Source organism: Plasmodium vinckei, assembly GCF_900681995.1.
Source record: "Plasmodium vinckei vinckei genome assembly, chromosome: PVVCY_06".
NCBI classification, from domain to species: domain Eukaryota; phylum Apicomplexa; class Aconoidasida; order Haemosporida; family Plasmodiidae; genus Plasmodium; species Plasmodium vinckei.
Window position 1 is genome coordinate 128,089 of NC_051298.1, and position 13,567 is coordinate 141,655.

At 23.8% G+C, this 13,567-nt stretch overlaps 7 protein-coding genes across 7 annotated transcripts; 5 read left to right on the plus strand and 2 right to left on the minus strand.

The window, feature by feature from the left end:
• Positions 1–509: 509 nt before the first annotated feature.
• Positions 510–1,601, plus strand: PVVCY_0600370 (cytidine deaminase, putative; the record flags this gene model as incomplete). Its single annotated transcript, XM_008627182.1, has 1 exon — positions 510–1,601. The coding sequence occupies one exon, from the start codon at positions 510–512 to the stop codon at positions 1,599–1,601; it is 1,092 nt and encodes a 363-aa protein (XP_008625404.1).
• Positions 1,602–2,137: 536 nt separating this feature from the next.
• PVVCY_0600380 (conserved Plasmodium protein, unknown function) lies at positions 2,138–3,062 on the plus strand (the record flags this gene model as incomplete). The annotated part of the gene is made up of 5 exons (XM_008627183.1): positions 2,138–2,238; positions 2,444–2,521; positions 2,647–2,700; positions 2,847–2,911; positions 2,998–3,062. 5 exons carry the CDS (start codon positions 2,138–2,140, stop codon positions 3,060–3,062), a joined length of 363 nt encoding a protein of 120 aa, XP_008625405.1.
• Positions 3,063–3,757: 695 nt separating this feature from the next.
• Positions 3,758–3,964, plus strand: PVVCY_0600390 (conserved Plasmodium protein, unknown function; the record flags this gene model as incomplete). The annotated part of the gene is made up of 2 exons (XM_037634104.1): positions 3,758–3,791; positions 3,870–3,964. 2 exons carry the CDS (start codon positions 3,758–3,760, stop codon positions 3,962–3,964), a joined length of 129 nt encoding a protein of 42 aa, XP_037490253.1.
• A 108-nt stretch (positions 3,965–4,072) lies between these two features.
• PVVCY_0600400 (conserved Plasmodium protein, unknown function) lies at positions 4,073–4,543 on the plus strand (the record flags this gene model as incomplete). The annotated part of the gene is made up of 3 exons (XM_037634105.1): positions 4,073–4,111; positions 4,264–4,314; positions 4,406–4,543. The coding sequence occupies 3 exons, from the start codon at positions 4,073–4,075 to the stop codon at positions 4,541–4,543; spliced, it is 228 nt and encodes a 75-aa protein (XP_037490254.1).
• Positions 4,544–5,508: 965 nt separating this feature from the next.
• PVVCY_0600410 (conserved Plasmodium protein, unknown function) lies at positions 5,509–7,658 on the plus strand (the record flags this gene model as incomplete). Its single annotated transcript, XM_037634106.1, has 3 exons — positions 5,509–6,977; positions 7,080–7,256; positions 7,349–7,658. 3 exons carry the CDS (start codon positions 5,509–5,511, stop codon positions 7,656–7,658), a joined length of 1,956 nt encoding a protein of 651 aa, XP_037490255.1.
• Positions 7,659–8,025: 367 nt separating this feature from the next.
• Positions 8,026–10,343, minus strand: PVVCY_0600420 (O-phosphoseryl-tRNA(Sec) selenium transferase, putative; the record flags this gene model as incomplete). The annotated part of the gene is made up of 5 exons (XM_008627185.1): positions 8,026–9,433; positions 9,712–9,813; positions 9,897–9,983; positions 10,085–10,116; positions 10,251–10,343. 5 exons carry the CDS (start codon positions 10,341–10,343, stop codon positions 8,026–8,028), a joined length of 1,722 nt encoding a protein of 573 aa, XP_008625407.1.
• Positions 10,344–11,218: 875 nt separating this feature from the next.
• PVVCY_0600430 (HAD domain ookinete protein, putative) lies at positions 11,219–12,388 on the minus strand (the record flags this gene model as incomplete). The annotated part of the gene is made up of 1 exon (XM_008627186.1): positions 11,219–12,388. One exon carries the CDS (start codon positions 12,386–12,388, stop codon positions 11,219–11,221), a length of 1,170 nt encoding a protein of 389 aa, XP_008625408.1.
• Between the last annotated feature and the right edge of the window lie 1,179 nt (positions 12,389–13,567).

Sequence of the window (13,567 nt, forward strand, 5' to 3'; positions counted from 1 at the left end):
TAGGGAATACCATGAAACCAAAGGATCAAAATAAAGAGAAAAACATATTAAACAATAATATAATAGAAAAATACTATTCTATATTACATATGTAGATAAAATAATTATATTTATCACGAATATGAATATATATACATAAAATTTGATGCTAAACGGGATATTAATTAGCCATTTTATGGTTAATAACGAAGCCGTACGTATCCTAGCAGTCCCTGATCGTTTTTAATAATATAACTTTGGTCTTTTAATTTTTAAAACTTTACATTGTTTTATATTTGCTAAATAGCAAATATTGCTCATGCCGATAATGCTTAATTATTTTTTGTTAATAGCTATAATATATTTAATTTGTGGGTAGAGCCATATATTATGGCTTTCTGATAATTTGATAATATTATTTTGTATAAATTTTGTAAAATATTCGATTTTTTTTGAAAAAAATAAACATCTCTATATAATTAAATGTATACATATATTTATCACATGATTGAATCAAAACATTCTGAACAATGGACACAAAAATAATCGGTTTGGAGCAGGTGTATCCTGATGAATACACGCGAGATGTTGTTTTAATATCTATGTATTGTTTTGAAATAAAAAAAGATATAGCAAAGGATTGCTTAAATATTATGAAGAATTATATCAATAGTCAACTATATAATAATTATAACCATTTAAAACGATGTAAAAAAACACAAGACCATGTAGAAATACTTATTGGTCTTTCTAAAGACCTTCCTGAAAATTTATTAAATGAATTAAAAAAAGTAAATAACGGAGAAGATATTAAAATCAAAAAAATAAATGTATCAAAATATGAACCATTAAATAAAAAACAATATTCTGAATGGTCATCCTATTGGCCTACTTATTATAGAAGACCTACAGATGAATCATCAAATATTTTAACTAAACAACAAATAGAAAATCATATAAAATTTTTAAATATTTCAATAAATATAGGTAATAAATTTGGAACATGCCAAAGTGGTTGTGTCCTAACATTTAATGATAAAATTATTGCTTGTTCAGGTGATAATATAAAAAATCATCCATTACACCATTCAGTTATGCTAGCTATTGAAGAAGTAGCATTTAATTTACGGAACATATGGAGATTTAAAAAAAATAAAAAAATAAAAAATTGTGAAAATAATGATGATGAGAATAATATTGTATCCAGTTTAAGTCCCAATCAAATCTCTTCGCATAAAAATGACAGCCATCTCGACAATTTATTTGAAAAAAAAAATACTCACCAAAATAGTGATAATAACAAACTGTGTGCAATAAATATAGATAGAGAGAAAAAAAAAGAGGAAAATAATAGTATGGATGACGATATTTTGGAAAAATGTGGAAATAGTAATAGTGTAATAAGCTCAGACCAATATCTTTGTACAAATTATTATGCATATTTAACTCATGAGCCTTGTTTTATGTGTGCAATGGCTATGGTACATTCACGAGTTAAGTGTGTTATATTTGATAAAGTTAATAAACACAATGGCGCTTTATTTAGTAAAGGAAAATTACATTGTTTGAAAAGTCTTAATCACCACTTTAAAGTATATAAAACCGTTAGGGAAAAATGCTAATATATTCCTTTAAAAATGATTTCAAAAATGTTTAACAATTTAAACTATCATGTATAGCCACTCCCTATACATATATGGAGAGAGAACTAAGTCTATACCTACAGTTTAAACACTTTTTTTTTATTTGCCTTAATAATTACATTCCCATTATATTACAATAAAATTGTAATCACAATTGTTAATCTCTCTTTTTTTTTGCTTTATAAGTATACACAATTATTTTTTTATTTTTAATTTAATTTTTTTTTTAAATATATATAAACAGTGAATGTACAATATTTGTTTCGATGATTTTTTTTTATCACACCATAGTTGATTTTTTAAATAGTATAACATAAATTATAATATTTTTTTTTTAAAATTATTTAAAAAATTATTTTTTTTCCAACTAAACAATATTTAGTTTTTTCAAAATAGCTAGATTAGCATTTAAAGTTTTATGAAAAAATACCTACACAACAGATAGTCGTGAAAAGGTTTGAACATACGAGTATGTATATATTTATTTATGTATGTAAACATGATTTAAGCCCAAAATGAGGTATAGGCTTTTTCCACCTTTAACATTTTTAAGTTATTTGAAAAAACTGCACGTATACTATTCTCCAGCTCGAACTGAGAAAGCGGATGTTGCCAGGTAATTCATATATTCCTCTAAAATTATAAAAATTATAGCAAACAATTCTAATAATAGGCAAAATATAATGATTTATAATGTTTACTTCCTTATAGTTCTATATCCATTTATATTGCTTGCTCATAAAGTATAATGAATTATATTTTAGTAATACCCATACATATCTCATCATAAAAAATGTACATATAAAATTTATATTTTTTAGGAGACTAATTATATTTGCTTCATCTCAAAAAATTAAAGAGAGATATCCTTTGCTAACTGTTACATGGGAGTTGCTAGCGTATGTATTATATTTGTACATGCTCATTTTCGATTTGCACACACATGTATATATATATGTGCAATACCCTTAAACTATTTTAATATATTTTTTTTACACCTTTTTCATTATGCTATACAATAAAGTTATGAAAACCCTCCTATGATTGAAGTTGAATATTTGAATGGGGAGAAAGAAAAGTTTGTTTAAAAAAAATATATAATTTTATAAACATAAATAAATTTACATGATTACATTATTGCATTATTCCAGTATATTTAGTATTATTTTGTCTTTTAACTTTTTTCATATAATTTATTTATTCCTATTTTTCTTAATCCCATAGAATAAATATAGAATATTTCAGTGATCGCCAAAAAAAGGAAATCGTTGACAAATGGAAATATACAGGTAAAAAAAAATGTCTCTTACATGGTTTTACACATTTTTTTTCAATATTTTTTTCAACATTTTTTTCAATTTATCATTTCCCAAAGCATCATTGGAACCGTTCCCTGAAGTTCTAGCACCAACCATTGAAAAACCCCAAAATTCTTCTTAATTTTTTTTTTAATTTATTTTAACTTTTTACAACCTTCTCATATGTATCCCTATAATTTTATAACACATGTATTAGTAAAATTTTTTTTAATGTTTACCCTAATTTTTTAAATAACCAATATATTTTTTATGTAAATTGTTTAAAATTATAAATAGAAAAGTAAAACATTTTTTATAACATCATTTATAATTCTTGTTTATTCTTGTTACACATGTAGTAATATTTAAATTTGTTGGAACATAAAAAATATGTTAATTATATAAATTACACACTTTTCTCTTTTTTATTATTAGAAAAAATTATTTTATTGATGTTGTAAATTAAAACTAATTTTTTTACTACATTTATTATAAATTTTTTTTTTAGTGGAAAAATAAGACGTAACAATTAGTTGTGTGTAAAAAAAAATTATCCGAAAACTCTTATTTTTCTCTATATAGGTCAAAAAAAAAAAAAAAAAAAAAAACTATAAAAGAGAAAATGAATATAGTTCTTATATTTATAATTTTTATAAAATAAAAAAAGAAATTATGCTTGTAAAAACAAAAAGTACAATGGAACATTCTTTAATGTCTATAAGGAACTAACAAAAAATAAACTCTAAAATGTTGTAACATTAGTAATGGAAAAAACTGTATGAATTGTTAAGAATTTATTTTATTTTAATTTTTTTTTTTTTTTTTTTGAGAAATAAAATGGCTATAAAATATTGCTTGTTCATAATAATTGGTAATTAAATAATTCCAAAAAAATAAAACACAATAATATATAGAACAATTATATATATATAATTATTTTTTTATACAGCTTATATTGTATTACTATTCAGTGGCTGCAATGGTGTGATTATTAACCGAGGGAATTCTACTTATAGTAACATAAAATTTTACACTTATGTCTAGTATATATATAGTCGACAATCTTCTTACATTTTTCTTATATATATATATATATATACATACATACATGCATACATGTGTTTATTTTTTTAATTTTTAAACATAACATGCATGAGAGGAGTTAACACAGGGAGAGGAATATTGTCTATGGTAAGGGAATTCATAAACTATGTTTTTCTTTGTCTTATTAATATATAGATTATTACAATTTTTTTCATAATATTATCATTATATATGTCTATAATTATAAAACACACACACACATTGGTTTGCTATTTTATTTTTATTATTTTTTATAATAGGCTTCGATAAATTTGGATACAGGAATTCAATCATGTCCCTGTCGTATATATGTAAGTATTTAAAAAAAAAAAAATAGTTTACCAAATGAAGATATACCATAATTTTGTTTTTTCTCTCTTCCTTTTAAATATACCTTTTTAGAATTACTGCTTTAGTATGTTTGCTTATAAGTCAATTGTTTTTTTTCTATCAATTTGTACTGTTGTGCTAGTTATAGTAACAATGGTTTTTATTCAACGAGCTACAAAAATTCCATTAAAATATTCAGCAAAAAAATAAAATAAAAATAGGAAAGTATATCCAAATTTTGTGTTATACTACTACATTAATAAAATAAATTTTTATAATTAATTTATAGTTTGTTATGTAATTTTTTTTAATAATATTATTTCTTTATACATTGTCTTGTATAAATATTGGCAAATTGTTAACTTAGTATATATATATTATACACATATATGTGGATATTATATTTATTATTATATATGTTTGTATTGGTAGTTTACTGTTATTTTTTTTAAAGTAAAATTATAAATAACTTTTACTAAAATAAAAAAAGTTCCAAAATATAAGGACATATTTTTATAATAAATTTTAAACATATAATTATTATATAAATTTACTAAAAAATATAAATACCACAATTAATTAAGTATACTTAAATATGCGTAGTAATTAATTTATTATATATGCACAATTATTTCCATATTTATTTTACATATATTCTTAATCTTTGTAATATATATCAAGGTATAAATGTTTTTTTTAACAAGTAAGAACATCCATTGTATTTTTCTTATTTTTTTCGTTAACTAATGAAATACCATTTTCTGTTGTGTAGTTTTTTTCCACCCCAAAAGATAACACCTACTTTTATTTATTTTGTTTTTTATTCCCTTATTTGTCATTACTCTATTTTACATATTTTATCAAATATTTTGTACATAATTTTATTGTTAGTTTTTTTTTTTTGTTTGGTTAGCTAATAATTTCATAACTTTTCATAATAACTGATTTGCTTATCACAATTTGAATTGCTACTATTAAAAAGAGGCACATAAATAAGCACGTCGATATATGGATGTCTCAAATTATTTCCCTACCCAGTAATAAACATATGTAGTCTCAATTTTATTTTACATTCTAATGTAGAGTAGTGAAACGTTTGAACTATTTGCCATATTTAGTAGTGTCATTATTTTTATAAATTTTTTATATTTACATAATTTATCTCTCAAGTACCAATGCCAACAGTATACACGTCTGATGAAGAAAATGCTGATGATTTAGAAAATAAGAGGAATAAAAAAAAAAAAAAAAAAAAAAAAAAAAATTTATATTCTGCAATAAACGAATTAAACTATTCCAATGAAGACGACAATTTAGAGACTAATTTAAAAAGAGAAAAAAAAAAAAAAAAAAATATCATTCATATTAATCAAGATGAAGTAAACAATAAAATTGATATAGTCACACCGGAAAATGTGCAGACTGAAATTGACAATAGAAATGGGGCACCTAACAATGCTGCAATAAGAAATGCCACCCCTAACAATGCAGCAATAAGAAATGGCGGCCCTAACAATACAGCAATAAGAAATGGCACTGAGTCTGAACTCTCAAACCAGGAATCACAAAATGATGCGACTTTGGAAAGTAGTACTACAACTAACACAAGTGGTTCAAATATATTTTTAAAAGTATTTGATAAATTAAAAAAAAAAATTATTGAAGAAAAGGGACAACCTATACCTAGTTATATCATAAATGAACAAGACATGTGTGAATTAAATACAGTAAGAAATTCAATGTCACAAAATGATGACATTAATAATGGAAATAATTTCCAATCAGGTGAAAGAATCCAAACTTCGAACTTTGGCACTTCCAACCCGTCTCAGGAAATTGAAATGGGTTGCTTACAAGGACTTAATCCCAATGATGTTATGAATGATAATATTTTTACTAACAATAGAAATACACAAATGAATATTGAATTAGAAAATGCAAACAGTTTAGCTCATCGAGATCCACCAACTAGCCAAAATGAACGAGGCCAAAATGAGCAAGATGAAAATAGTGAAAATGACATACTTCCAATAAAAATTTACAACGAATTTTTAAATAAATCCAAGACATATATTAATACAATGAAAGATAAAATTATAAAGTATTGGCAAAAAAAAGTTGAAGAAGCAAACCAACAATTAACAACACAAAATCAAGTATCTACACAAACAGAAAATGAAAATATTGTAGAGGACGAATATGACGATCCAAGTGCAATACAAGTATTATTATTGTTAGGATTAATTTGTAAATTTCCAATTTTATGGTTTATAGGATCATTAATTTTATGTGTTACACCACCAAGTCATACTAAAACAAAAAGATGGTGTTTAATTAGTTTTTGTTTTTGTATAGTAACAATTATTTATTATATTACTACTACAAATTTTAATTCATATCAACCAGGATTTTTTACAATTATCGAACAAAATAAAGAATATCAAAATATTTATAAACCTGGAATTATTAAATTTACTACTAATCAACCTAATAATATAACAATTTCAAATTTTATAATTTTAAATAAATATTCCAAATATGATTGGATAGATAGTACTAACAATAAGTTACTACCTTCCATGGATAATCATTTTTTAGATTGGCCCTACATTTTAGAAACAAAACCAAGCTCAAACATCATTCTGTAAGTTCAAAATTTTGTCAGTCCACTTCTACCTACACATGTTTCCTTCTAATTTTTATGACCCATGCATGTATAACATTTTTTTTTCCTATTAATTTATAGGAGCAGCAATTTATACACTTTTTTAAATCGGGTTCAAGTAACAATTCTCTTTGGAAAGGGAAACATTTATTCCAGTAAAAATATCGAACTAATAAAATCGGATATTAATACTTTACCAGATACTCAAAATAGTATAAACTTTATAAAATTCGACAACATCACACTTACGGATCAAAGGTATGTCCATAAGACAGCTCATAATTATCTTTTATAATAATCATTTTGTATTTCAATACATTTTTTTTATATTCTCCTACCCCTTTTTGTAGCATACCGAACGACTTTTTTGGTGCAGGCCTTCGATGTGAGGTACATGACAAAACAGGGGAAGAAAAACCAACTGAAAATAATCATAAAGAAAGATGGTATCTTTTTTGGAAACAATATGATGATATACATAATAAAAAATCAAACAATTCAATATATAATTTATCTGTTCCTGTTGGTGAAATATTTTTTTTTAAAACCGAACATACATGTAGACTTGCTTATATTTTTCCAAAAAATGTTAATCTTAATAATACAGATATTCCAAACAATTTTGTTGAAATAGAAAAAGTCATAATAAAAGCTAATTGAAAAAGGAGAAGTTATATATTATTTGTATTAGATAAACCAGTTTGTTTTGTCTCTATCCACCTTATTTGTTTTTATGCAAAAACTATGCCATTCATTTCTTTGACCATTTCGCTATTCGATTTTAGTCGATCCTATTCGATGCTATTTATTTTTTTGTATCATATATTTTTTACTTTTTTAAGCTACAACTTTTCATGATAATTACAATTTTAAGTCTACCCAAATGGGAAACAAACTAAACCCCCCCTTTGTTATAAACTAAGAGGGGCAATATATTAGCAGCGATGTAAAAAAAGTCAAAAAAAATTTGAAAAAAAAATATGTATAAGCAAAATAAACACTTTCATGAGGTAATAACCTCATTTTTTTATTTTGGGTCCTCTTTTAATATGTTATTATTTTTTTTTTTAAAGGTATCAATAAAATGTGCAATAGATTCATCAAGCTTTGTAACAAATTTTTGAAGTTCATCTTTTTCAATCCCAATTACACATGAAAATGCAATATACGAATATGGATAATTACTACAACTTGATCCAAAATCATGAAATATTTTATTTCCTATAACTAGTTTATTTTTTTCATTCAATCTATAATATGCTCTTTTTAAATTTTCAAATCCAATCAGCTCACTCACTCTAACTACTTCTTTATCCACTTTTAAATCATCATCACCAGGGACGTCTCCATCAATCATTTTGCCATCACATTTTGTAGCATTGTCCATACTGTCATTCCCTAACATCTGAGCATCCGAGTTTGCTTCATGTCTCTTGTCAACTTCTTCTTTCTCAACATCCTTCAAAACGTTTTGCCTGATAAGAGTGGGAGAGCAAATAACACGATGCCCAGTGACATTTCGATAGAATAGAAAAGAGCCAAGCATATTTATAATCTTTGGATTTGTATATCCACAATAATTATATAAATGATTAAGATTAATAGCAATAGATATTTTATTTTTACTTGTTTTTATTAATTTTAAATTATATTTTAAACATATTTTTTGAACCTGTTCATTGATCCAATTAAAATTTTCTACTCTTTCTTCTCTTAATGACATTATTTTATTTTTTCCAAACTCAAGTAAAGTAATAAATAAATCTAAATATACATTAACTGGTGTTCTTCCTGGATATGTTTTTTTTAATTCTTTCATTATTTTTGCATTAGAACTAAATACTATACCTCCATTGATTGGCAAAAGAAAATTCTTATCACAACTTTGAACTACAAAATCTATTCTTCCATTCGATTCATAGCATTTTTGAATTTCTTTGCAAATATATGTACATTGTAAACCAAACCCATTATTAATAATATGAGGTATATCATATTTATTACATAATTGTGAAATTTTTAAAATATTATCAGAATTTCTAGGTGCATAACTTGATGTTACAGTAATAATACAAGATATTTTTTCATTTAATTTTTTTATTAAATTTTCGATTTTTTTTTCATCTGTATGTAATTCATCATTAATAAATATCATATCTACTACTATATATTTTAAATTACAAAAATCTAAACATTTATAACACGTCTTATGATCTATCCTAGATATTATTACCCATTCACTATTTTTTCTAATCCCTTTTAAATATAATAAACATGTAGATATACACATCCCAGTTGCATATGGTAATATATATACATCCTCACATTTTTTAATTCCAAAACTCTTTATTAAATATTTCACCATATTCGTTGTCATTTTACACAATAGGCTGTTCCCCGCACTTTTTGGCTGTACGTCTTCCAAATTACCTGACCTGGCATCAAAACCGGAACCAAAAATAGACCGTAAAAAATTAACAGTAAAAAATTAACAGTAAAAAATTATCAGTAAAAAATTAACCGTAAAAAATAGACCGTAAAAAATTAACAGTAAAAAATTATCAGTAAAAAATTAACAGTAAAAAATTAACCGTAAAAAATTAACCGTAAAAAATGACAAGCACGATGAAAAGTAAACAAATGGAAGTCGAGCCGTATGACACAATTTATTTCTATCTTTCAAAGCAAACAATTTTGATGATCATTTTCTTACCTCCCTATGCCATGTCCAAAACCAAAGTACTTATTCCGTACAATAGAACTGTATATACGACTTTCCCTTTCACCAATTTTTATATTTTTTTCACTATTACACCTATTGAAAATAAGTTAGTTATGTGCATGTAAGGCGGGTTTTCACTTTTTTTAGTTAATTATTTTTTTATTTTTTTTTCTTACAAATTTTGTAAAGATATTTGATACAGAATGCTCATAATTGTTACTTCATTAAGTCCTTCATTTGGTATTCTTCCATGATTTAACAAACTTCAAAAAAAGTTGTGTAATATATTTATTTTAGTTTAATTATTATAATATATAATCCATTGTAATGTTGTTTTTTTATTTACTTTTTTAAATGTTCTTACTTTTTTATTAAGCTATCCTTTTGATTCATTATCTGTGTCAAAAAAATGAAGGAAACCATGAAGGAAAGATGGAAAGACAAAAGAAAATATCGTTACAAATTTAATTGTTATTTCTCGCAAAACAAACTTAAAATTAAACAGAATATTTAAAGTCATAATTTTTTACCTGACTCGTTAATAAAGAATACTTATTTTTGGTACTACCATGCCCAGGGGGCTTATCACCAGAGGGCTCCTCTCCTCTGTAACTTCCCAACATTATCTTTTAAATAGCTCGAAAAAAAAAACATAAACACTAAAAAGGTGATAAATAAATAGATGCAATTTCATTCCTGTTTTATCTTCTACAATGTAGAAATTGCCATAAATCTACTATGCATATGTTATTATTTATCTATTTTTTTTCCAATTTTTTTGTGGCCCTAACCATAGCGTAACAGGCTATAAAACCCTAAACCTTATCATAATAAATTTTTAATAAAAAAATTCAAAAATTTTAAAATGGAAAATTTAAGCAACTCTGTTATTTAATATGCATGCAAATTACTAGCTATAAACTTTGCAATTTTCAAAAAAAAAAATATAGATAGATGTAGATATAAATTAAAATTACAACATGAATTAAATCCGATTAAAATTGAAAAAAATGTAAATCAACAAATAGATAATTGTATTTATCTAAAGGTTGTACATATTATATTAATCATTTTGTATATTCACATATAAAGCCAAATAATATATCATGAGCAATTAAAAATAAAATATGCAAACTAATATGTAGATAATCACATGAGTATGTACCTCATCGAATTATACCATAGTCAAAGTAGAAAACATATTTAAATTAAAAACAACCTTAAAGATAAATACTTACACTTGTATGCCCATGCATACAGCAATCATGAAAAAAACACCGGATCATTCAAATTAAAAAATGTAAAAAAATTAAAAAAAGTAAAAAAAAATTGTAAAAAATTAGCACAAATCCTCATAATAGATATACTCTTGAAATCAAAAAAATAACCTTTGCTAAATATACCACTACATCAGTCCTTCTATCTTACAAAGTAAGACGTGTGTATATGTGCCTACTCCATTACCTATATATTTCCCTACCTGTTTCATCTCATATTGTTATAAATTTTTTATTGCATTTCGATCCTTGAAATTAATTGGAAATACTGGGCGTTCAGGAGAATTGCAATTCAACATATTAGATGAATTATTGGGGGTATTAATAAAATACGAAAAAAGTTCATGTTCTGCTATTAATTTTTGGCATGTTGGCTCAGGTAAAAATTTTAATGATTTAAATACACAAGAAGAATATTGATTTAATTGGGATATAAAAAAACAAGCATTTCTTTCATCATTTCCATCTCCTACTGAATAAATAAAACATATAAACGAGGTATTATATAAATATGGTGATAACAATTCATTAATTATTTGATGAAATATAACTTTCTTCCAATCTTTTGGATCTACAAATGTATTAAATAATGTATCTCGAGCAGATACTATTCTAATATTATTATGAGCAATAAACGACCAAACTAACGGAATAAAATGTTTAGCAGAATTTATTAGCCATTCCAAACTGGCATTTGTTACTATAACTAACTTTCCTTGTGTTAAACATAATCTTAATGTATTTATAACGACAATACTTAATTTATGAAATAATTGGCGAACCGATCTTGGAATCATATCAAATAAACTTAATCTCATCTTTGCTGTTATCCAACTTGTTGGTAATATTGTATCATCATAATCAAAAACAATTAATTTTTTATAAATATATTGTTTACCTTTTATTAATTTATGTTCTTTCACCGTTTTATTTTCAATATATTTATTCTCCTTTTTTAATTTAAAATTTGTCAAATCATTATTCATATTATATATTTCATTTTTTTCATTTTTATTATTCACGAAACTCCAATTATTTATGTTAATCCGATTGTCTGAACTATTTTTATCTACCTTCCTACCCAAACGGGTTCTATCCATTTTGCTATTTAAACCGGTTCTATTGTTTTCAATATTTTCATTATCATCATTGCGTCTTTTGTAAAATTCGAGCATTTGATTATAATTGTTTATTTTATTTATACCTACAAGATTAGTGGAATTGGTCATATTTCGACGAGGTAATAATGCATACTCATTTTTGTTTGTACTATATATATTTTTTTCTTTTTCATTTTGCATTTTTTTTATTTCATCTACATCAATTTCTTTTGTCTGCATATTATAATTGCTTTTTTTGCCAAAAGGATAGAAACTTTTTATTTTTTTCATTTTTTTTTTCACCTGATTTGTTCTATGTAGCTATCTAGCTATTTATATTATATGCACACGCATGAATATTTCTTGTAATTCGTCTATTTGGATTTTCAACTTTTTTTTTGTTATATTGCATTTGAATTATGCTGAATTATTTTTACACAATAAAATATATATACCCATAAATTGGTTGTAAAACAGCAAATAAAAAAAAATGATAAATTTACACTTTTTATTTTCAAAGTTTCATGTTCGAATTTATAAAAAGTCTAATATATGTTTTATTTTTATTATATATATTTTTTAATTTGGAAAAAACATATGTCAACCAAACGCATTTATGCACGTATTTTCATTGACTTATGCAAAAAATATATAAAGATTCAACAATGAAAAATATAAAATGTTTAAGAGATAAAATGGGGACAAACAAAAGACAACACCCAAAACAAATATTTTCATATAATTAACCAAATTGGAAAAATGGAAAAAAAAAAATTTAAATTATTAAAGAAAAAATAATATAAAAAACACAAAATGAATAATATGAAATAAAAAAATGTATATTGGTAAAATTATCAAATGATAAATAATGAAAAAAGTTTAAATAAATTCGTTTGGATATTTTAAAAGATATTAAATTGGACAAATTGTGTAGATAATATAATTTGTTTTATAAAATATGTTCAGTAATATGTGAACAGGTATGCAATGGCTAATATTAAAAAAAAATACGATAACACAATGTATAAATATTTTAAATTTTAATACAAAATATATATGGAACATATTACAATACATCTAATAAATTTACTAGCTATTTACAACTTTTTGAATATTATATTTTTTACATATACATATAATTTTTATTATTAAAAGTGGCCACAAAAGTTTTATAAATATCGTCTTTTTTAATTTCGTAATTTCCCAAAATAAAGAAAAAAAAAATTAAAAATTAACACATTAATAAATAATTATTATAAAAAATGGTACTGCTATCACTATTTCAACTATTTATTATTGTTTTACTATTTTTCCAATTTTTATTATTTTAAAGTTTAACAAAGTTGTGTCTTTTAAAATTTTATTTATCACCAAAAATATATGAACAAGTCAGAACAATGCTACCAAAGCAATGCATAAAAAAAAAAATACAAGCTATTTACTGCCATATTGAATTTTTTTTTATTAATT